Raw genomic sequence first — 25,589 nt, 5'->3', positions numbered from 1 at the left:
TACAAAAAATTATGTTTTGATTCTAATGTGACCATCTGTTTAGGATTGCTCCTTTTTGACAATATATATGATTGTCGGATGTCTGTTTATAAAATAGTCACTAATTTGCAGAGTCACATTTGCTCAGCTTTTGACTAATCTATTTGAGTATAGCTGGCGGAGTTCTCTGATTTCACATTTTTCTAGAAAAAGGAGAAAAAGTAGAAGCAAATGAGCTATTAACTTCTAACATTTATTTATTAATTACTCTAGGCCATTTTTAGGCAGATAGTATTCTTTCTTTGGTAGTTTATTTGTAAACTTTATGTATTTTACATCATATGAATAGCATAAAGCTGTAGCTACCACATACTAATCTGAAAGCAAATATATTTATTTTTTATCATATAGTATTTTTATTTTTTATATTTTATTGGTACATCCTTGTAGAACATTATGATTACATTCCTTGTGGGGAATAGGTCCGTATACATAACACATCTTCATTCTTTTTCATCCTCTTGGCCTCTCCCCTCCTTCCATCTCTTGGTTCCCCCTTTTTCAAAAGATCTGTTCCCCCTTTTCTTACTCTCTGTCTTTTATTTTATTCTTGATTTATATTTTGAATTTTTTGTAGAAGAGAAACCATGTCATATGTAAACTTGCGTCTCTGATTTATTTCACTTAGTATTACGGTCTCAGGGTGCATCCATTTTCCTATAAATAACCCAAGTTTGTCCTTTTTGGCAGAGTAGTACTCCATTTGATATAAATGCCACATTTTCTATATCTGTTCATCTGTTGATGGACATATAGGCCATTTCCAAGATTTAGCTATTATTAGTTATGCTGCTATAAACATGTATCACTGTAATGTGATGCCTTTAGCCCTTTTGGAAAGATGTTTAAAAAGGGAATAGCTGGGTCAAATGGAATTTCTATTTTTTTTAGGAATCTCCATACTGATTTTCATAGTGATTGTACTAATTTACACTCCCATTGACAGTGTAGAGGGATTCTTTTTTTCCCTACAGCCTTGTTATTATTTGATTTCTTGATGGTAGCCACTTTATTCTGGAATAAGACAAAATTTTAGTGTTATTTTAATATGAATTTCTCTAATGGCCAGCAATGTTGAAGATTTTTTTTCATATTTATTGGCCATTTGTACTTCTAAGAAGTTAGTTCATTCCATTTGCCCATTTTTTGATTAGGTCTTTGTTTTGAGAATTTTAATATATTTCTTTTTCAGTGTGTTCCTTGTTGGTATACTGGAATGCTGTTTTTGTGCATGGATTTTGTATCCTGCTGTGGTACTGATTTGGTTGTTAATATTAGGTATCTTGCATTATAATTTTTCTCTGCAAATTGCTCTGGTAATGTTTCAAGTACTATTTGAATAGGAGTGGTGTGAACATCCGTAGTGAACATCTTTATCTTGTTTCTGATTTTAGAGGGAAAGCTTTCATTTTTTTTCCCATTTAGTATGATGTTGAGAGTAGATTTGTCATAAATGGCTTTTATCAGATTGAGATATGGTCCATCTATACCTATTTTCTTCAGGGTTTTTATCGTGAATGGATGTTGAATTTTGTCCAAGGCTTTTATTGCATCTGTTAGATCAATGATGGCAAACCTTTTAGAAATGATGCCCAAACTACAACACAAAACCTACTTATATATTGCTAACTGCCAACACTCCAATTAAACCTGAATATTGAGGTTTTAGTTTAGAAAAAGCAACTTCACACATTAACATCTTTTGTCTTAAAAGAAAAATCCAGTAATACGCCATAGATTTGCTACCACTGTTAGATGATCATGTGGTTTTTGTCCCTGCTTCTATTTGTGTGATGTATTAATTATTGATTTGTGTATGTTGAACCACCTATGCATCCCTGGGATGAAGCCTACTTGGTCCGCATAGGTGATCTTGTTGATGAATTGTTGCATTCTCTTTGTCAGTATCTTGTTGAGGATTTTTGTATCTGGTTCATTAAAGAGATTGGCATGTGGTTCTCTTTTGTGGTTGAGTTCTTATCTGCTAGTTTCCAGGAATGACTTTGGGAGTACTCTTTCCTCCCAATTTCATTAAAGAGTTTGAAAATATGTTACTTTTCTCTCCTTGCTGAGACAAAATACCCCGCACCAAAAGTTAAAAGGGAAAGGATTTATTTGGCTTATAGTTCACAGAGATTTCAGTTCATAATTGGCTGACTCCAAGACAGGGATGACAAACAGTCATTGCAGAGCAGAAACAACATGGCATACACACAGTAGCAAAGGGAACGAGAGAACATTAAGAGCATCTCCTTGCCCCTTTTATTTTATTTAGACTACTTAGGGTGGGTGGCACTCATACCCTTAATCCTAATGCCCTTGAGCCTAGCATTGCATCATGAATCAATTCCAGCTTCACACACTCTGGATCAAGCCTATGACCACATGAGGCTTTGGGGGTACATCGAGATCCAAACCATAAAAGAAGAATATTGGCATTAAATCTTCCTTGAATTTCTTATATAATTCAGTGGTGAATTCATCAGGTCCTATGCTCATCTTAGCTGGAAGGTTTTTCATTATTGCTTTTATTTATTTATTTATTTATTTATTGCCTGTTGTGGGATTATGTGGGGTTTGCATATCTTCTTGGTTCAATTTTTAAAATTCATACATATCTATTAATCTCCATTTTTTCTGGATTCTCCAATTTATTGGAATACAGATTTTTAAAGTAGTTACCAATAATTTTCTGGGTATCAGTGATGTCTGTTGTAATTTCTTTTTTTATATTTTAAATTGCATTGATTTGGGTCTTTTATCCCCCCCCCCCCCTTTTTGGGTATGATTGGCTGAGGTTTGTCTATTTTATTTATTATTTCAAAGAACCAGCTCTTGGTTTTATTGTTTCTTTGTATTTTTTTTGGTTTCAATTTCATTGATTTCTGCTCTGATCTTTATAATATTCTTTCTTGTACTAGTTTTGGAGTTGGATTGTTTTTGTTGTTTTAGTACCTTAAGGTGCAACATTTTGTTATTTATTTGGGTTCACTCTTTTTCTGATGTAGGCATTCAGACCTGTCAACTTCTTTCTTAGGACTGCTTTCCTTGTGTTCCATGAGTTCTGGTATGTTGTACTAGTGTTGTCATTTGACTGTAGGAACTGTCTAATTTTTTCATTTGTTTCTTCTGTTACTCATTGATTATTTGAGTGTATTATTTACTTCCTGGTGTTTGCATGATTTCTATTGTTTTTTTTGCCACTGATTTCTAATTTCATTGTGCTATGGTCTGATAATATGCATGGTATAATTTCGATTTTTTTTTGCACTTGTTTCAGCCTGCTTTATTAGCTAGCATGTTGTCTATTTTAGAGAAAGTTCCATGTGCTGCTGAGAAAAATGTGTATTCTATTGTTGAGAGGAATGCTCTGAGGATATCTGTAAATTCATTTGTTCAAAAGTTTATTCAACTCTGATATTTATTTATTTATTTTTATCTAGTTGGTCTACTTATGACAGTGGGTATTGAGGTCCCCACTATAATTGTGTTGATATTTAGCTGATGTTTTATGTACAGTAGTGTTTTCTGAAGGTGAGCAACTTCGTGTTCAGTACAAATATATTTATAATTGTTATCTCTTCCTGTTGAATTGTTCCCTTAACTAATATATTGTGACCTTCTTTGCATTTTCTGATATGTTTTGGTTTGAAGTCTACTTTGAAAATAGAATAGCTTCTTCTGCTCTTTTTATTCCTGTTGTGTGGTATACTATTTTCCATCATTTAATTTTTAGTCTATGAATTTCTTTTTGTATTAAATATTTTCTTGTGTACATTATATTGTTTTATTTTGTTTCTTGATTCTTTTGCCAGTCTGTCTTTTGATTAGGGTATTCTGACCATTAACATCGTGAATTATTCCTGAAAGTTATTGAATGAGTAGCTTTTGTCCAGCACCTGCAGTCTTTGAACCCAGCAAGTTCCTGTTTTTTCCATGTCCTGTGATTTGTGGGGTGCACCCCTGCACCAAACGCCCTTCTGTTCATGCATCCCAGGCTGTGGCAACCAGAGAGTAAGGAAGTGGAAGCTGGCTACAGAGAGAGTGAGGACTAGACAGAGGACACCTAAGAAGTATAGCTAAAGCTGGGAAAGACTTGGGGCCACACCCTACCTAGTGAGATATCAGGCCCAGCATGAGTGGCTTTCAGAGGCAGGTAGATCTGAAAGTGTGGCTATTAAGTCCATCAGTCTGTTTGAAATCCCATCCTACTGCCCACATCTAATGCACATCAGTAGTCTGATTACTTTCCCCAGTTACCAACATGAACAAGGTTATATCTTGGCTGTTTGTAGTATGGAAAACTATGGGAAATAGGCCTCATGAAGATTTCTATATCATATCTGATTGAAGTTAGCCAGTCTTCACTGACTGGTTGGATCTAAATGGTACATAAAATGAATACCTATGTTTGTTTTCATTAAGGTTTTCTTTCATTGCTTGTTGACTCAATTTTTTTTTTGACTCAATTTTGTCATTTAGTGTTGATTAAGCAACATACTGTAGATTTTAGGAAAAACATCTATGAAATATTTATGTGTATGTGAGTTATCTGTGGATTCATTTTAAAACTTTTGGTATTCTTTTGTAAAATATGCATGCTTAAGTTTTCTTTGAGAAAAGGAAGAAATCATGAATTTTTTAAAAAGACACAGAAAGTTTATAAACATTTGTCTTGAGAGAAATAATTTTGTTCTTTTCAAAATTAAACTTCTTCCAAGTGCATAATTTAAAATCCTATTTGTTTGTTTCTTTGCCTATTTGTTTGTTTGTTTCTTTGTTTTGGTTCAGAAATAGAAATTAATAAAATGTATCTGATTTTAAATAACTAATGTTACTTTTGCCTAGGGATTTGACTTAAGTGCAAGACATAATAATTTACAAAATGATTGTAATAATGAATCCATCAAATACTGCTTAGAAAGTATTTTTGTTTTCAACTTTAGATGGTATTTCTAGTAATGTATCTGCTACATCTCCTAGCATTTTTTGATTATACTACTAATAATCTTTGTATTCCTCAATGCTGTTCCAGAAAAGGATACCAAAAATCCTGCCGTAAGAATAAATTCCTTAGATGAGATTAAAAGTTTAAAGTTGAATCTTTGCTTTTTTTTTTTTGGTTGTTTATTGTCCTGATTCATCTTGATTGTCAACTGGATTGGATTTTAAGAAGCTCCTGGAGAAGTATAATGTAGCTGGATTGTAAGGAGATTTATCTCATCAAGGTGTTAATCCATTGATAAGTGCATAGCTGAATGGGATATTAGGAGGTAGGGCCTAGTTGGAGGAAGTGGGTTGTGGGTGTATCACAAGGGGAACCATGATCTGGTTGCTGGCTCCTTCCTCTCTGGCTTTTCTCCTCTCTTTTTCCTGGATGCTATGAGTTGATCAGTTCTCCTCCACTTTACCTTTTTGCAATGATGTTTGTGCCTTGGAGCAGCTAATCATGGACTGGAACTGTGAGTCAGATTAAACCACTTCCTTTACGTTGCAGGTTTCGGGTATTTTGTGCCACAGTCGAAAAGCTGACCAATATATTTATGTTTTATGAATAACTTCGGTAAGCTTGTGGAAGAAAAGATTATGGGTTGGAAAGTCTTTCACACCTACATTTGAACATGCATCAAATGATATAGCCACTGTTCTAATGTGCCATTCCTTTTTTCTGTTAGTTCCACTATATTACTAAGACTCTCAGCTCTTACTCAGAAAACAGTATTAATCATAACTTCTTGTGTTTTGAAGGAAATAGTGTAAAGAATCTACTTATTAGAGGAGAAAGAATAGGTGTATCTAACCGACAAAATAGCAGTGTTTCTGCTTTAGAACACCAGTCTTTTAGTAGGAATTATTTTTTTGCATGTCAAATCCCTAAAAGTAAAGAACTAGCTCATTCTGTCATACATCAGTGCACTTATAATTCATTCACAGATCTTATTGGCTTTGGAATTGATTCTTCCTCCGATTACTTCTGACCACTGCTAGGGCTCTCACTTGTGTGACTTTTATCCTGACACAATGATTGCGATAGCCTGTTACTGACAAGATGACTACCCTCAGTGGGTTTAGTAGTGAATTTGTGGCAAAATAAACCAAAACAAACTTGTGGAAACACTGCAAGTTGAGTTCAAAAATCGGATTTTTTTCGTTGGTGTATACTTGGGATCTAGTATCCTTGATATGTAAGAGTCTACATTTGAAAGGATGCTTGTGAAATGAATAGAACATAAAGGATATTTATGTTCCAGAAAGTTAGTTGATTGAATGCTGGGTGAAACCCAGCATTAGTTACCGGTATATTTAAATGAAGAAGAATGAGATTGTTGCCCTAGAGGAACTCAGCTGGTGAGAAGACAGAAGACACATATAGTAGCATGTGGTATAACATAAAATCCTGCATAGTGCCGTGGAAGCTCAGAGAAAGGGCACCTAGTATTCCTAAGAGCTCAGGTTGTCTGTTGTTACTATAATATCCGTGTGGGTGAGGAAGAGGTGTATGTTATTGGATTTTCATCATGAATTAAGAATTCATTTAGTTAATGACCTTCCATGTCCTCATTTCTGAGTACTGTTACTGATCTCATAAAGGACAAAGACTACACATAGATTGAATCCAGGGAGATATTTTTCAATCTCATATGACTTCTTTAATTTAAGGTATTATTACTTGTTTGCTTATTTTTATACCAACCTAAGCATTTAACACATAGCCATACTTTGAATTTAAGAAATTCACTGTCATGTAAGATTTATTTTTATTTATTTATTTATTTTTGATGCCGGGGATCGAACTCAGGTCCTTGCACTTGGGCAGCAGGCGGCGAAACCACTGAGCTAAATCCCCGGCCCAGTAAGATTTATTTTTAAGAAGTAATTTTGAAAAATGTAGCTATGTTATGACCAATGTGAAGTGAGATTTCAAAAATTACTATTATTGATTTTTGGGCTATTTTGTAAGGCAGTTGTAGCTGCATTGTGGTAATATTCCAGACAAAACTCTTTCTGAAGTTCCTATAATATATACAGCATATCCCTTATTCAGTAGCCTTTGCTCCAGTTGGTATTTAATATTGTACCTTAACTTTTGTACATCTGAGTCAACTGCTGGCCTAAGTGACGTAAGCCTTCTTTAGAGACTCAGATAAGCAGCTTCCAGACAGATCTAAGTTTTGATCAGGAATGTTACATAATTTGCCTTGTAACATTAATGTCCTGTATTTAAAGCTTAGATAGAACAGTTATACTGACTTAAGGAAATATTTTTCCTCAAAACTTTTTAGGTGATTTGTGTAGGTCTATATTTTCAACAAGCCAAACTTCCAAATAACTGAAGTGAATTGCTTTAGTTTCAATTTTGACCTTTAATATAATTTGATTTTCTCTTTTCTGATGTTACCTTATTTCTATTCCACCCCTGTATTCTATTCCACCCCTGTTTTAATGTGGTCTTGGGACTGAAATATTGTCATGCTTGTTTACTGTAGTTCTCAGTAAAAGTAAAACAGTATATTTGCCAATTAATGATTTATTTTGTCACATATGTGTGATTTATTTAACAATATTTCTGTTAAGATGTGGAGAAATGTTTTCAGTTCATCTAATAAATTTATTGGTAATAAAGTAGCATTTTTGGAGCTTTATAAGACATTGAAAGAATTTCATAAGCTTTTATCAAGGTGATATTATTTTGGATATGCTCTGGTTTTATAGAATTTGTAATATTTCCATTAAGATTATATCTCCTTATAATCTTAGAGGCTTTGGGAAAGTGAGTTACAAAAAGCATGCTGTGTCATAAATCTATAATTAGAGCAGTATTTCTTAACCTTGGAATTACAGGTCAACTAAGTGATCAAGCCAGTCAATATTTGTGTGTGTGTGCATGCGCAATGTGACTGTAGACACTTTTACTTTTTACTTCTTTTAGACATAAGTGCCAAAAATATAAGCCTTTCCTGTCATAAAATGGAAGCTTCATAAAACCTGTGCCATCTTGCCAATATACCTTGCTTAGTATACTTTGCTTAGTGGGTTACTAGTACCTTTTTAAAGTAAAATCGACCAAGAGTAAATTTTATGACCATATAGGTAGGTAGGTAGCTAGACAGCCCTTAGTAATTTGAGATATTGTCTATATTAGATGTGCTTTTTTGGCAATCTATTGTAAATATACCAAATGTCATATATTTTCATTTATAATAATGCTTATTTGGAATTTTTTTGTTATTCTACTTTAATACTACATTAGCTCCTATGTACTGATAACTTTTCTGAGTTTTTCACATTGTCTTTCTCAGTACCCATTTTAAGAACTGTCTTTTTAGCATTTTAAGAGAGAATTGTAGTCAGTGACACAGAGTACTCAGGTCCTGGCTTGTAGGCTCTTTCACTTCAACCACATTACTTAATTGCCTTGATTTCTTGATTTCACAAATTAAGGGTTGGATTTATTCTCTCGGGTTTTTTCTCCAGGTTGGACATTGTCAAGGAAAGCTATCTTCTTGAATCCCCTAGATTACTATGTTTGTTCCATCTCATTCCCTAACCCTCCTTATATTCCCTTGCCCCCGGGCATCTGTGTCTGTTTATCCTAAACGACAGAAGGTAGACTATCTCTTCTATATTTTGAAACGAATTCTAAAATACTGTGTTTTACATCTGGTTCTCTGAAAATATGGTAGTATTGTTATAGGGTCATTGGATATTACCCTTTCTGAATTCAGAAAAGTTAAGGAATCTGCTAATAAAGCCTAATGATTATCATATGCCCTCATTAACGTGAGCATCCTCAAATCTGTTAGAATGATTTGGTTCACTTTAGCCAATTTCTTGCCCCATTCATTTCCTGGAATTAGATTTGCTTTCCCATTTAGTGCAGCCCCCCCCCCCCCGCCCCCCGAGCTTTTATTGAATTATGAAACTAAGAAAAAGAGTTAATCATGGGCACTAGTTAACTAGTGTTCATTGTAGGTGTTCCAAAACTAGATTGGGGTAGAACAAAAGTGATGAAATTTCTTGGAGAGAATTGTAGATTTGTTGGCTCTGTGAGGGGAGAAGTCATGTCTGTCTATACTATGTACAGGTACAAATTCCCTATGTTGAATGTGATCATTATGTATGGCAAATATGTACCAAAAAGTCATGCCTATGACATTTACTCTTTTTTTAGTACACAGAAAAATGTTCTTGCTTGTAATAGATTTATTTTAGTTACTATAACAAAACTTGAGGCTGAATAATATATATATATATAAAAGATTTTTATGTAGCCCATAGATTTGGAAGCTAAAAGTCCAACATTAAGTTGTTTGGCCGCTTGTTAGTGGCCCTGACATCACTTTATGGATAGCATCATGGTAGAAGAGTGTGCAAGCTAGAGAGATAATATGGTGAGGGAGGAAACCAAAAATAAACTGGGAACAGGCCAGTGTTGGTTTTTTATAAGCGCTTTTATGAGAACTAACCAGAGTTCTAAGAGGACAAAATTAACTCCTTCTGAGGACAACACTTCCAATGATTTCTACTAGGATCTGTCTTGTGATACCATTGTCTTTCACATTGCCATAATAGGGACCAGGCCTCCAACACATGAACCACTGGGGCGGGGGGTACCACATCCAAACCCTAGTAATGCTTACGTATTTCCTTAACTCTTTATTGAAGCCCTTGGAGTACAAGCAGAGGATAGAGATCAGTATGGAGTAATGTCAGAAACCTAGTCAAATTAAAAAAAAAAATAGGGGGAAAGAACAGGAATGTTTTCCTGGAATGTTAGAGGTTTAGTGGGAGTGGAGAATTCATGTGTGTACTTTAAAGTACAGTACTTACTGTAATGAGTAGATTTTGTGGCTTTGTGAGTTACTCTGTTCCTTGAAACTTGAGATGTTCACATAGGGTTGGACGACCATTTACCTGAAATGTTAGGAGAAGCTCCTGAAACATCAGGTACTGATCTCTAAGGTTCCTGTGAGCCCATGGTTCTGTGACTTTTACTTCAAAGGATTATTGGATATAGTATGCTGACTCACAAAGGATAATGATGTGGTAATCACATTTTCTGCCTTTGCTAAAGAGATAATATAACTTACAGAGCTATAATAACAGTTTTTGAGAATACTAAAAGATGGAAATAAGTTTTTCTTCTTAAAAAGTCAAGTAATGGAGATCATAGAAAAGTGGTGGTAGATAGAAGAGATGGGTGTGAGGAAATCAAAAATAAAAAGGTCCACGAGAACATCATTGTGAATTGTTTGGATTTAGAATCCAGGGAGTCTTCTAATACATCACTAACCTCTGATAGAGCATTTTCTTTATTAACGTTGCATTATTAACATACAACCATTACAGTCATCTGGGGGTCCTATGTAGTGGGAAACCTTCTAGTAGCCTCTGAGGATACAGATCTGTGGGACAATTAATGAAGTTACCTTTACAGTGTTGAATTTGAGTCCTCAAAAAGTGTTTAAAGCACATACAGTATTCAGCAAAGTGGAGTAGTTTAAAGGGAATTATAAATACACATGGTCTTCCGAAGCTACAGTTTATTGAGTGAGATAAGAGCACAAAGAATTATGTTACAACTTGTTAATTTTTTAATACTATGATATAAATAATGTCCTGGGAATAATTTTTTTTGGCAGTGCAGGAAAGAAAGGAGAGTGGGTTTTGAAGCATGAATTTTGAAGGATAAGAAGGATAGATGATGGATATATAGGACTAGTAGAAAGATAAGTATCTGTAAGGACTAGGCAGTATGGTTGCTTTCTAATAAATAAGCTATAAAATTACCTACCAAATGTTATTCAGAGCCAAGATGTTAATTTTTTTAGAAAGGCTCCTGTATGAGAGTAAATCTTGGGGAAAATAGTGATAGATCTAAAGAAGTAGTATATTAGTCTGGAGGAGAATTTGGACAGACACCAAATATAGACAAAGGAGAAAGAGAGATATTCCCCAGCATTGTCTATCCCTGCACTGCCCAGAAGAATAGAACACGACTGCTGTTGTGGTTTATAAATCCCTGATGTGTAGATGAACCTCCTGGGCTGCCATTAGCCTGATGCCTTTTAAACATTACTTTACAAAAAGAAATCTTTTTGCTCTGATTTCCTGTTCCTTAAGCAACATTCTATGATAATTTGCCTCTTCATCTAGTTTAGTCTATGGGAGACAATGTACTAGTTATGCTGACCCTAGCATTCTGATCCATATGGCGGGTATGGTTCTCATTGTAAACGAATGTTGTTAATTGAATGGCATTCAGGTTTGAACATTAGTCTCTTGTGAGCTTAATGTTATTCTCCTACTGCAAGATGACTCCACTCAGAGCACTGAAAGAAAAGAAACTCCACTTCCTAAGTTTGCAGAGCTGAGATCCAGACCTGGATGATGGAATAAGGTGAACTCATCAAGATAAATGCTGTCTCTTGGCTACTAGCACCATTTGAAGTATTACAACTTCAGGTAGAATTATGTAAGTCAGCTGTGGTCAGGGGAAACACTGGTACAGATGCTTGAGAAAGTAGGGAATCAAAGTACCAGGTAATTTAGAAGGGAGGAAGATGAGGTTAGAAATAAATGCAGAAGGTAAATTGTGCAAGTGTCTGCTTTTTGAGAAGAGGAAGTTTTATTCATTGTTTAATATGAGTTCAATTGAGAAATATGATTTGTGTTTTATTTGCTAAACATTATTCTGCCTTTCATCATTAGTTTTAATGAGTGAATCTCCTTGTTATATCTTCTACATTCAGTCTGGGGTTTGTTGCCCTCAGGATTTTCCTGGTTTTATTGCATTTAATAGAGTAGTTAAAGATGATTAGTATAGTATGCAATGATAGAAGACATTAATAGCCAGGAATCATGAGTTTGGTTTACTGTTTGTTTGTACAATTCTCGTGATTCTGATATTTTATTACAAGCCTTTTGTAGTACCACTTTGAGTTTCTCTAGAACTGGTTGACTATCCCTTGTCTGAAATGTTTGGAACCAGAAGTGTTTTAGATTTTGAATTTTTTTTTATTTTGGAATATTTGCATGGACTTTACCAGTTGAGAAATCGCTAACCCAAACTCCAAAATGCTACAAACTCTGAAACTGTATAGTATCATATTGGTGTTCAAAAAGTTTTGGATTAGTGGGCATTTTAGATTTTGTTGTTTTGAATTAAGAATGGTCAATTTGTAATGAAATTGTGTAAGCCTAGTGATTGGGACTTGCTTTGTCCAGAATAGGCCCCTAAGTCTTATATAATCTCTTAGAAAACTCTTTGAAAAGCTCTTTTCAGTAAATGTATTTGCTTTCTTGGATTATATGCCCATGTTTCATCAGATTTTCATATCTCAAAAGCATTTATGTAATATGACCACATTTGAAGAGTTAGGTTTTCTAAAAAATAATTTTACTAAATAAAGGTGGTAACGTTTTGTTTTTTTTTCCCCAAATGAATCTAGTGGCATCATACTTGACACTTTATATTTTCTTGTATTTTACTAATGTTTAGGGCAAACTCAAAATCACTTTGTGATGTTAGCTTTTAGTTTATTATCTGTTAATGGTAATGTGAAAGTGGTACAGTAATTTTTTTCAACTTCGGTGTTTCAATTACAGTAATATTGTTTACTAAATATCTGCCCACCTGTTTCCAAATGTTTTTATTTCTGAACTCTGTAACTTACCTCAGTTAGAAAATAGGTAGAGTGTTTCATTTTAGATCTGACAAAGTCAGATCTCCTTTCTGATGTATTTCTTTGTTTTTATAGATATTATATGTATTTCTTTGTTCTAGATAGTAATGAATCTTTGTTTTTTTTCTTATCAATGCCTTAGGAAAAACATATAAGCAATGAAGAAGAGCACTTAAGGAGGATGGAAGAGGCGAGATTGCAGCTTAAGGATCAACTTCTTTGCTTGGAGACTGAACAAGAATCCATTCTTGGAGTGATAGGAAAGGAAATTGATGCAGCTTGTAAAACTTTCTCCAGGGACTCAATAGATAAATTGAAAGTAATTATGAGTTCTCATTGTGCCTTACGTTTTCAGTCAGTTTCCTAATATATAGTTATAAAGTGGAATTGTAATGTATGATTACATAGTCATAGTTTTATTCAGAAAGCTTTGTGAAATAGAATAATATTTTATATTTTTTAAGAGCGAGGTACAATATTTATGGTACAGTCATGGTGAGAGAAAGTGTGGGGCTATTTTATTGAATTGCTTGTCTCTTTCTATAAAGTAAAATGTTTAATGAGTGGGACAGCAGTTCTGACTAAGGAAAATATCCTTGGAGCCAAGAGTCCTGGGGTTTGAACTTTTTATTATCATAGGCTGTTTTTATTGTTGTCAATATGTAACTTGCTACCATCTACAATGGACACTTGACTTATGAATTCAATTCATTCCCAAGGGCTGGTTGTAACTCAAGTTGGTGAATTGAAGACTCAGACTCCTCTATACAGCCTTCAAAGTCTCTTTCCTGTATACAGGCAGATCTCAGTGTCCTCAGAGAGACATTGGCCCAGGATTTCTCAACCCCACACAGGAAAGGATGTTGTAGTGTTCCTTCTAGAACTCTTTAAGGGTTAAATCTGTATCTGAGACCATCTGGAAGCACAAGTGGCTGACATTCAGTTGTAACTCAAGACTGTTTGTAACTTCAAGCTAAAATTCTAGTCGTAACCCAAGCTGTTATGTCAAGCCAGTCATAATTCAAGGGTCCACTCTATTGAGACTATGAGATCAGTGATAAGTATGATGTACACATTGTCTCCTTTAACCCCCTAAAACTACTGAATCCCTGAAGTACCTAATTAGATCTACTTTAGGGAAGAGAAAACTAGACCTGAAGAGGTTAGTACCTTGCCCTGGCCATACATTTAGTAAATGCTAAACCTTGACTTGGAAGTTTCGAGTCTAACTGTGGAACCTAAACAAGTAACTACTATGCTGTCTGGCTTCCCTGTTTAAGCAGAGTATATTTAATATACTTCTGTGTTTAAAATGGAGCATTGCTGCTCAATTTATGTCAGAGTGAAAAGATAAATAAAAGCAGAAGTGATCATGAATGTTTTGAATTCCCTGAAAGTAAGCAAGCACTTCTATCATTGTAGGTTCTGGTACTGCTATGTTGGGTGTAGAGAGCATTGGATTGCTTTGATTTAGTATAACCATAATGCATTTTAATTCAGCATGCTTTACCATTGTAGTCATTTCATTTTATGATGCGACAGCACTTAAATTTTGATGTTATAATTAGATGCCTTTTGCTTTTCAGGTGTTTCTTTTTATTTTTTTCATTCCTTTGTGGTCCTATAGAATAATCTTCCTTTCTAGGTTTCTCTCTTTTTATTTTCTCCTTTCTTCCCTATATTTTCCCTCTTTTCTCTTCTAAGTGGTATTTAAAAGAATATCAAACTATAGTTCGACTCATGCAATTGAAGGTTTCTTAGGATTCACCTTTAATAGAGATATGTCAGGGCTGGGAATTTAGCTCAGTGGTTCCGGCGCCTGCCTCATAAGCACAAGATCCCAAGTTCGATCCCCAGTACAAAAAAAAGAAAAAAAAAAAAAGAAATATTTCAGTTGGTAGAATTTTTTAGAGTTGATAGAATTTTTATAATTTATATTTCTTTATACTATCTTTTAAAAAACATTCAGATGTCATTTCCATGAGCCTCATATGAGCAGAAATTGTTTTTAGGAGGTAAATTGACTCTTTTGGGGCTAATATAGGGCCATTTATAATGCTAGCGTATTCTTTTCCCTATCTAATGCTGCTTTTTACATTTAAGACTTGTCTTATTTACATATATTTAAAGTATCTGTGGTCTTGGAAATCTTAATTTGAATTAAAAGAAGCACATATTAATGTAATATTTACCTTATATTTAAATATTTGTGTCCAGATAATTTTTAATCATGTAAGAATGTAGAAGTAGAAACATTTGAGTCATGTTATAAGATAAATAAACTTTGCTATGGACAATTGCAGGCAAAAACATGGTGCATAGACAGGAGAGTAAGTATTTCCTTATAAGGCACAAAGTGACCTCTCAACATAATCCAAAAATCATCCTATTCATTCATAAGTTTTCAGGCATGGAATGATGGTGGTAGTTTTTATACTTCTTCAGTTAGAGAAAGACTAATTTAATTCAAGTCATGGGTAGAAAGTAAATATAGAAGAGTGTATATTTTCATTGTGGGTCTCTTCCCACTAGCACTATTTTGTTCTTACACACTTGAAAAAATTTAATACCCAAGAATTTAGTATTTGGTGTTACCACAAGAAAACCACCAATGGATTTGTTAAAGATAGTCTGATTTTTTACCTTATAATTCTATGGGAGAGTGGCAGAAGAAGCGTTTATAATATTTTCAAAAAAAGGAGTATTTCCAATTATCTCTTATTTCTTGAGGTATGAAATGTTGCTGATAAAATTTTCATTCATTTTATATAGGGGCTATGGTATGGAATGGATTTAATAACAGATGGAGAAACATTCTGGAGAATATTATATTATCTCTAGTTAAAGTTTTTTTTTTTACTGGCCAGCGTATGTGCTAACCATTAAACTTTAGTAAAGAAAACTTAAAGACAGACGTAAGATTAAATCACTGCCATTATGAAACCTTTACAAAACTGTCTGGATTAAAGTACTCATTCTTATAGAGCAGTCTTAGATAATATAAGAGCTCAGCTAAATGTAGCTCAGCTCTGGATATCTTCATTTGAATCTATCTCTTCACATAGTGGTTGGACTCAATATTCATTTTGTTATAGATTAAAAAGAGGGTGGGTTTTGGACCAAGATGTAGGTTTAATGCATTTCTAACACATGATCTTAGACAAGTTGTGCAATCTCTATCTTCCCACAGGACCCCCATCTTCAGGTACAAGTTGGCTCCTTAGGATAAAGTAAAATAACATATAGAAATGGTACATTATAATATGAAATACCTTGCTCTTGATAGTGAACTAATGTTAGCTATCATTACTATTTGGTGTGTTTTTGGTAAGATGTTCACATAGACATTTGGCTCCTCTATCGTTTTCTAATGACAGATACTTGTTATAGTACTCTTGGCAGAACAGACCTTGAAGTTTGTTTATTGATGATGATATCTTGATATGCAGTGATAGTATATTCTGTGGGCTAGAAAGTGTGCTAATGCTTGTTTTATTTGATCTATACTTGGCCTTACGAGGTTGATTGTATACTTTTTAGGTAATAAGCTGCAATGTAGAGCAATTAAGCTACACCACTAGAAATGATCAAGGCTTTTTCCTTATACATGAAGTCATTTATAAATCTGTGAACCAAATCATAAAATTAGAACATTACTTGTATTCTTTGTATCAGATTATTTTTTTACTTCAGTCATGAGCGTGAGGTCAAGAAAGATTTAGTTGAGTATATGTCATAGGTGAATGAAAAACAAAAGTATATTATAATCAGTGACAAATGGATGTTGACACATGGTGAACAACACAGTAGAGTTAGGAGAGGAAGAAAACACTGAATACTAGAGTGATAAGGAAGAATTGCACTGAAAAAGAAGAGAATAGTATGAGATTTAAATAGAAAGGTGGATGAAAGATTGAATATAGGAATACATTGTTGTATATGACATATGATAGATGCTTAATATACATTTGTGGTATGTCTAAGTGAATTATCTAAAGATAGTCTTGATAGGGTTCTAATGTGCTCACATATGAGGAGATATGGAAGTGTTTGAGAATCGGAATAGATATCACTTTGTAGACAGATTGGATATTTTTACACAGAATGCATCTAAAAAGATGATAGTATATGTAGTGCAGGGTTGAAAGAAAGCAGGACTGATATAAAGGCTTTGTTTGTAATTATAAAGTCATTGCCAACTTCTGAGAATAATTGTACATCAGTAAAAAGACAAAAAACTAAATGGCAAGGAATTGGTGTAAAGATAAATACAGACAATAATTTATTGCAGAATTTGTTACTATGTTGAAATATAAACCAATATTTGTGTGAGGTCATATTGATGAATTTTTATCTGTTCTTCACAGTCATTGATGAGACAAAATGACCTTCGTAGTATTAAATTAAAGAAGGATAAATGAGAAAAACATTGTTTCCATGTAATCACATTTAAACCTGCATTATGTAGAACAAGACTGAGAAAAATAAAGAAAAATGAAGTAAATTGGCTTTAATCAAGGCTATTTGCCATGTAAAACTCTGTGGAGTCTGTCTGAGATTCTCATGATGACAATACTGGATAGTTGATTTTTATTGCCAATAAATAGTAAGTAAATAAACATATATAGGCACTTAACAAATGGTTTGGAATTAGTTTAATACTTGGCACAACTTTATTCTTTTAAATCCTTAGGTCCAGGGAGTGCATTTTTGGATATCCAGCCCCAAACTTTTAATTTATGCAAGTTCATATCACAGAAAAATCCATTTCTGTAATCTTTCCTCTTTTTTTGTAGGTTTTATCTTCTGGCCCTGATGTATATTATGACCCACATCGTTGGTTAGCAGAAAGTAAGGTAAATATACTTGCTCATCCTAAAGTTATCATAATATTTATGATCTCTAAGCCACCCTATTGGTTTATTCATATGTTTTGAAATATTACTGAGCATATGAAGCTATAATACTTCATTGTAAGGGAAAATATCATGATAGCATATTTAAAACACTTCCATGTTTCTTAATTTAACATTTAAAAATCAGCTTTAATATATAGGCCTCGCGTAAGAGAATAAAGGAAGATTAAACTATTGAAATATTAAGGATCAGATAGTTATAGAGATGTATTCTTCTGCCTTCTTCTTGGGTTGGGAATTTATTTTCTCTGGCTTTTTACAAAGGTCAAGGCATCTAGAACTAATCTTCATTGTAGACCTATGAACTTAATATATTTTGGTTCTTCTAGATAAGAGCAAACAAACCTGCCAGCTGCATAGGGCTTACATGGAATCATCCGTGCCTGTGCCACATCTGTGGTGTAAGCAGACAGCACATCTTTTTAGCTCTTTTGATGTTGTTCACAAAGTGAGATGGATAAAATTTTTCTTCTAAAAATAGCTTCCTTGCTTTGTGGTTCTTTGGCATTATACTTTAAATTTAATGGAAAGTAAGCAAAAAAAAATTGAATAATTTTCTAATTTTATTAAAAAGAATTACTGTTGTGTAGAATAATTAGCTATTTTAATATTTCAGATCAACTTGGCAATTCATTAATTAAAATATATGGGATATTATGATCAGTTTAGTTGTAGGTATTTAAGTATTGAGTTTTATGTACTTCATTCCTTTTTAGTCTATTTTCCTTCAGTTTAAGATGCTAATATTGAAAAACCTTTTAACTCATTTAAATTCTGTAGGAAACCACGTGCACTGTAAATCTAATGAATTTATAATAAGAAAGAATCCTTTTGTTTTATTATTCATACTTGAAAAATAAGACAAACCAGGTCTCAGAGAAGGAAAGTAACTTTTCTAGTGCCAAGTAAAGAATGGAAAAATCAGATTATGTGCCATGTGCAACTCATAATTAATGTCTTACCATTGTATATATTGTCATCTAAAGTCTTTGCTTATTCAGCTAAGATTTATTGATTGTGTTCTATGTTGTGACACACCCTGTGGATATGAGGGTTAGCAAGCCATGCGCTTTGCTCATGCAGTGTAAAGCCTAATAGAGAAAACTGAGATGTAAACACATTTTGAAAAATCTTTGAAGTGTGTGATATTGTTATATGTACACATAAACACCGACAGAGGACATAGAAGAAGGAAGAACTAACTCTGGTATTTGTGCTAAGAAGGTGGCAGAACCAGTATGCTTCTAGAAGAATTTTGTAGAAAGCTAGCTACTGTGCAACAAAAGCAGTATTTAAATTTGGTCTTAAGAAAATAGGTAGAAGGCCACTGTATTTTCTCCTGCATGGTGGTCCACCCTCACACTGTAGAGTGTACTCCTTTTCCTACTTTTACTTGGCCCAAACTCTCCAGAGCCTGTTTCTTTTCCTACTTTTAATAAAACTTTGCTACTGTTAAAAAAAAGAAATGCAAAGAAGCTCTCCAATTGGCTGATCATGGACAGAACAATGGCAAGAAGATGAGGTTATCTGAGTAAGCATGGATCATGCGCCAAGATTATACATTAACGTGCAGGTGAAAGGTGGGGTGAAGATCAGAGTCACCTCTGAAGGACAGTGATGTATTAGACAAGCCTCTTTAAAAAAAAAAACATTCTTAAGAGGAAAAGAAAATGATTATGATTGAGCACGAGAATTTAACTCATCTTCAAAATTTTCCTCTTCAGCTTTTAAAATGTGATCCTGTACATTCCTAACCATTTGATAGGAATAAATGGAAATTAATGTTTCAGCCACCTGCATAAGAAACTTAGAATATGCATACTTTGCTCTCTCAGAAAATTTTTGGCCAGACAAATCTCTTGTACATTAATACAGCTTTTTTCTTTTTCTCAATGCCGCAGTTCTGACAAGAGCAGTGTACTTGGAATTTCCTTTCAAGTTAAATTCGTTATCATTTCTGAACAGAAAGCTTTCACTGCTGTGGTTCAGTTAAATTATGAGAGTCAGAGATGACTCTTAATCATAGCTCTTTAATTTGGGAGCCAGTGAGCAGTTTTCCTTATCATTTAATAGGATTGAACTTCTGATCAGAGCAGTTTTAATACTGCATGAGACAACTGTGCCTTTTATAGTGTAAAAGGGTTGTGATAAAAATACTATGCTGACCAACTGACTAAGGAGGAATTGAACCTATTTACTAGAAAGATGGCCTAGGTTATTGATGGTCTACAATACTGTAATTCCCATGAACTGTGACTGGACAGCTCTATAAGTATTGAAGATAAGATCTGAAATCAGAGGACAAATACTGTATGGAAAGTAGAATTGCTATTCAGTTAGCCCATGCTGACATCTTGCAGTATTGGAAGGACCTCTGAGGGCATTTGGTAATTGTTTTCATAAATCTATTAAATGAATTTCTTCTGTTTTAATTCTAGCAGAACTAGAGGATTGGGTGGGGATTTTATCACTGTTGCTCTGTTGACAGTGGTATAACAAAATGTGAAGTCCACCTGAGAGTTGGAACAGATTTACAGATAAAATAACCAATGAAAAGTCAGGATGATACTTTATAGGAAGGAATAAGGTTGAGATGATGATTGTCAAGGAATGCCAGGGAAGGAGTTAGGGATGTTTTTGTCATAAATTCTAGCAAGGCATGTAGAGGTAAAGTTTTATTCAGCTTTACAAAATTTCCTGAGTATGTCCCATATCTTAGATGCTATGTTACATGCTGTGGCATAAAATGAATGAGACGTGATTCTGCTTCTTCAGAAACCTGCTCTTGTCAGAAAGTACACACACACATATACAGGTAATTTCAATATTTAAATAAGTGTAAGAGCTGAGATAGAAGTATACAGAAGGTACCATAAAGCCTCATGTCTCAGGTGAAAGTTGAAGGTAACCAGGCAGGTAAAGGAAAAAGAGAATGATGTAGGCGAAAACAATCTAGGGATGGCTTGGGAAAGAAACAGTATAATGAAAGCAAAGAAGCCCCAAGCAACTTGGCGCAAGTGCAAATGAATGGGTAAGACAGAATGGCAGGGTAGGAGGTTGCAGGTAGATACAGAGATCAGGTTCATTGAGAAGAACATTGCAAGTCATTTTCAGGAGCTTGGATCCAGATCTGCATTAGTGAAGAATTGCAAAGGAGTTTTGAACAAGAGAGTGACACGCTCATATTAGTATTTTAGAAGTATTTCTCTGATAGTGACTATGAAAGGTGGATTAGAGGTGCTAAGATCAAAGGCAGAGAGTTCAGTTAAGAGGCTTTTCCCATCGCCCAGATGAGACAGAGCTAAGGAAATTGTTCAGAGATTCCAAAGCAATGAAAGACAGGAGTGATATTTTGGTGATAATATGCGAGTGATGATCAGTGTTGTGTGAGAAGGTGATGGAGAAGGAGCTATCTAGATTCTCAAGCCAAACTAGGAGACTCCAGGCAAGGGTTAGTAGTAGCAGAATAAACGGGCATGCAGAGACCTGGCAGACAAGCCAGCAATAGTTATTGACAGAGATTCCACCACAGGGATTGATAAACAGAAAATTCTGTTCAGTCAGGAAAGTCTCAAAAGAAGTAGACAGGCACAGATCAGAATTTAGGTTCAAATCATGAGAAGTAGCAAAGTGTTTCCCAGTGAGAGAGTAGGGACAGTTTCTCAAATCCAGAGCAGACAAGTACTCTCTGAGGATGGAACCACATAGCAGGGAGAGTCACTGTGGCAGTGTGGTGAGGGCTGTTATCCCAGCAATCAGGAGGTTGAAGCAGGACGATTGCCTCGAGTTCATTCAAGGTACTTCTTGAGCTTATACATTATAGAAGAACAAATAGCAAACAGATGAGATTTCAATAAACATATTTAATTCCCAAGCATTGCCTTTATTTATCAGAGCTGTTGTAAACTTTGTGATATTAATATACTTCTACATTGTTTGGGGATTTTCCTGTATTACCCTGTTTGGCATCATCTCTAGGACTCATATTTTTTATACTATAATGTGTTCTAGGCATTGGAAAACATTTGCTTTTCCCTGCTGTACAACTGACACAGCAGCTTTAGAGGTCATGTAGTTTGACCTTCCTCCTTTTGTAGGTAAGAAAACTGAGGCTTGGGTAGTTTTGAATTTAACCTAAGGGCATAAAGCTAACTAGTTACTGAGAAGGGTTTAGAACTTGAGTTGCTGAACTCTATGCCATTGTTTTTCTCCATTAGTTGTATAATCTACACTTGAGCGTACACTTTGCATTTATGAATATTGTCTTCTAAGTGACAGGGATAAAAATATTTTTAAAGTCATAGGATAAGAAGTATTAGACCCAATGTATTTAATTCTTGAGGGTGTAAATATCTAGTATTTTATCCTTCTGATACAAAAGTGAAAACATTATTCTCAGTATCTTGATTGATTTCTTGGAAATGTACTTTAGATTGTATAAATGTAATACATTTAGTTTCATCAGAGGAAAAGTATTTTATATATTAAAATATAGAGATATTTTTGCTTCTTAACTCATAACTAAGTGAGACGTGGAGAAAGTATTATAAAATTACAATTGTAATTTTAGATTGATATGGATTTGATTTTGAAGTTCTGGTTTAGTTCTTGTTTTGGCACATTCTAAAAAGTTTCCCTTCTCTTTTCTTTTTTTCCCTCTGGTTCTTGTATAAGAATTTTTTTTTTTTTGGTACCCAGCATCGAACTTGGGACCTTGTGCTTTGCGAGGCAGGTGTGGCACCACTGAGCTAAATCCCCGGCTATTGTATAAGAATTTAATTTCAAAATTATTTTGAGGGTTTTGATGAAGGAAACATAGTAGTTAAAGCAGCAAATTTATAGAATCTAATAATATTCCTAATTCTGTAAGCTGTAGTCTTTTTATTTGCCAGTTTTGTTTCCTTTTGTTTTTAGCTTTTAACTCATTCCTTGTGACTTTATTTTTACACTAAAACTCAGTGAAGTTTTCTCACAGATTAAAAAGATCATTGTTATAGTTTTAGTAGATACTTGCAAATATTCCCACCTCATTGGGAGCTGGCAGCTATGAAGGTAAAAATCTACTTTACTTTGAAATTTTCTATTTTTGTTTATTTAACAATGCTTATTGATGTAGTTAAATAAATGAGGCTGTTATGTAATCTGTAAAATGCTCCTGTGAGTGGTTAATGGAATGAGTTTTGCTCTATGATTAATAGACTTGTCAACTAATTATTTGGAATTGTTCAAGTTATTCCTGTACAGTGTTTCAAGCTGCTTTTCTGGGATACTTATGAAGATGTTGGGTATTTTATCTAACAAACACTGATTGTCATAATTGATCATTGGTTGATTAAATTTCCATAAATTGATATTTTTGTTTTTGGTTAATAACATACTCTGCATTCATATTCAATTTGCAACAAGCTTCTGTACCTAATTATAACCTGTTTTTAATTTTGTTTGATAATAGAGTAAAGGCTTCATAGAGTAAATTTAAACTGTGGGTTATATTATGTTAGTCTGCTTGGGCTACAGTAATGAACACCAAACATTGGCTTACATAACAGATGTTCATTTTCTCAGGGATTTGCAGGCTGAAAATCCAAGATCAAGGTGCTAGGTTTATTGTCTGGTGAGATCTCTTTTCCTAGTTTGTGGAAGGCAACTGTTTCTGAGCCTTCATTTGATCTTTCTTAAGGGAAAGTTTGTTCTAGCATCTGTTCCTCTTATGAGAACTCCAGGCATAGTGTCAGGTTAGGGACCTACACTTATGACTTCATTTGCACTTCATTACCTTCTTAAAGCTGTCTCTACATACAGTTGCACTTGGGGTTTTGGCTTTCAGATATGAGTTTTGCAAGGATACAGTTTAATCCATAACAAATTTGCTCCAGTACTTTATTTCTGGATTTTTTTGTTATTATTTTATTTTAATTTTATGAGAACCAGTGGATTATTGTTAGGACAAACCAGATTTTTTGTCTTTTTGTTCTCTATTACCACTTATCAATGGTAGTGACCTTAGGTAGTAAGCAGAGGTCAGAGATTGAGATGAGGTAGGTAGAAAAGCATTGAGGAAATGTGAAGTTATTTTCTATATGTGCTCTTAAATTGTTGGGTAAAAACATTAAACTGGGATTGAAACTGATAATTTTTGTTTTATGTCACAGAAGCTCTTGTGTGTTATATAGGCCTTCTGACAAAAGGTGCTGTGACTTTTCTCTCGTGCTGGAGTGTTGGAAAGCTGATAAATGTGAGGAGGCCTTAGTCTGTGGGCCATATCTCAACTTTACTTCATTATATCTTCTACACAGCCCATTTAGATATGAGGTCTTGACACTTGTAGAGGTCTAGAACTTTCCTACTTATGAGTGAGTGCTGTTCAAGGAAACTGGCCAATAACTTAAGCCTGATTTTCCCTTTTTAATTCTCCTTCACTCATTTTGATTCTTATTATGGTAAGGACTGTTTAGATTGTTTAAAACCAACTGGGGATTTGGGGTGGCCTTATTTGGAAAGGCCTTGAGACATGACTTAATCCTTTTGTATTAAGGGTTGAAGAAACATTTCTTTCACATTTTTGCCTCCAGTACCTAAATAATAAAGATTAGAAGTTAGAGACTGTGAAAAACAGTTGCCTTCATTAACTTTTTAATCTCTTTTTTCTCTTCAGGATAAAAGGCTTTAATTTGAAAGTTAGTAGATAAGAAAGGTAGCTTAGGTAGCGAGAGGGGCACACTCTAGTACAGGAGTTCAGGCTGGCTTACCTGCAGAGTTGGGATACCAGCTTTTAAGGAATAGCTGGTGGGGTGGGATCATTATCTCAGTCCTAGTATCATAGCTCTAGAATCTTTTGGCTAAGTGGTGGGCTCCTTTCCATTTAAGGATTATCTGTGTCAGTGATGGTCTGAATCAGGTAAGGTTCTGCCTTTTCTGAAATCTAGGTGATTACAGATTTAGCACAATAACTTGAGGCTTTCAGGCATTGTTTCTTTTTTAAAATTAATTTTATCGGTACACTTTTGATATACATAATGATATGCATAATGCATAATGATATACATAATGCATTCCAGGCAATGTTGAATGTTCTGGGAAATACCTGATTCTGGTGTCTTTAATCTTGAAGAAGTGAGGTTATATAAATTCAGGACTAATTAACCTTATTTTGCTAACTTTTAAACAGATGATATTCCCTAAATATTAACAAACCTATGTGCAAAGTTCAAAAGGGATTTGTTCTAAAGTTTTAAGGTAACAACGACACAAAATGTTCAAACTTTGCTCTGCTTTTAGTTACTTCTTGGACATCTATAGACCCTGGTGAAGAATCATGGTTCATAGCAAAAATGGCTTTTAAGTTCTTAACTATCCCAGAAGAAAACACAAATTACACTTTTAATGACTAGGAGGTAAGGGCTGAGGAATTTGGCTGTTAACCCGTTCCTGTTTCAGGCTTCTATCATTCCTCCCTGAATGACTTGATCTTATGGAGAAGACAAAAAAGATAATCTCTTCCTTTCTCTCTTTTTAAATGTTAACTATTTTACTCTCTTATATTTGGCCATTGAACATTTAAAACCAAGTCAGTAATCAGAATTAACCTCCTTTTTACTATTAAGGTCAAGCAAGTCTTCTCCAGTTACTTTTAAGAATGCACAAAGAGCCTTTTTGGCTCCCTTAGATGATTAGCATTTGTATTATCTGCCATGATGGGCCATGGTCTTGCTTGGTCACATGGCTTCCCTTAGAAGCATGGGACAGGCCTCTTTTTAGTCACCTTCCTTTTAGCACAAGGCACATTGACTCCTGTCCTCTGGGGTCTGAGATGCCCCTGCTTGGGAGGTTACGTGACTCACTGGAGTTGTAGGACCCTTTCATTGAGGTCCCATTGTGCCCTGAGTCAGAGGTGACCTTGGAGGGTAAGGGCAAAAGTATTGGTTATTCTCTTTGCCCTTTTGTCTTC

General features: G+C 34.4%; 1 protein-coding gene across 14 annotated transcripts in view; it reads left to right on the top strand.

Moving 5' to 3' along the window:
• Nucleotides 1-25,589, top strand: part of Cep128 (centrosomal protein 128) — a 428,016-nt gene that overhangs the window by 161,113 nt on the left and 241,314 nt on the right. For all 14 annotated transcript variants that reach the window (XM_021245525.2, XM_087195433.1, XM_087195432.1 and 11 more), the window contains 2 exons: nucleotides 12,868-13,044; nucleotides 17,522-17,581. In XM_021245525.2, coding sequence (XP_021101184.2) covers nucleotides 12,868-13,044; nucleotides 17,522-17,581 — 237 coding nt within the window. The remainder of the gene's footprint in view (nucleotides 1-12,867; nucleotides 13,045-17,521; nucleotides 17,582-25,589) is intronic.

The sequence above is a fragment of the Heterocephalus glaber genome, unplaced genomic scaffold, assembly GCF_053883595.1.
Source record: "Heterocephalus glaber isolate CG9 unplaced genomic scaffold, H.glaber_assembly_v1.0 deba00001608, whole genome shotgun sequence".
NCBI lineage: Eukaryota > Metazoa > Chordata > Mammalia > Rodentia > Bathyergidae > Heterocephalus > Heterocephalus glaber.
The sequence above is the reverse complement of the archived record's forward strand: the minus strand, read 5'-3'. Positions and strand labels throughout refer to the sequence as shown.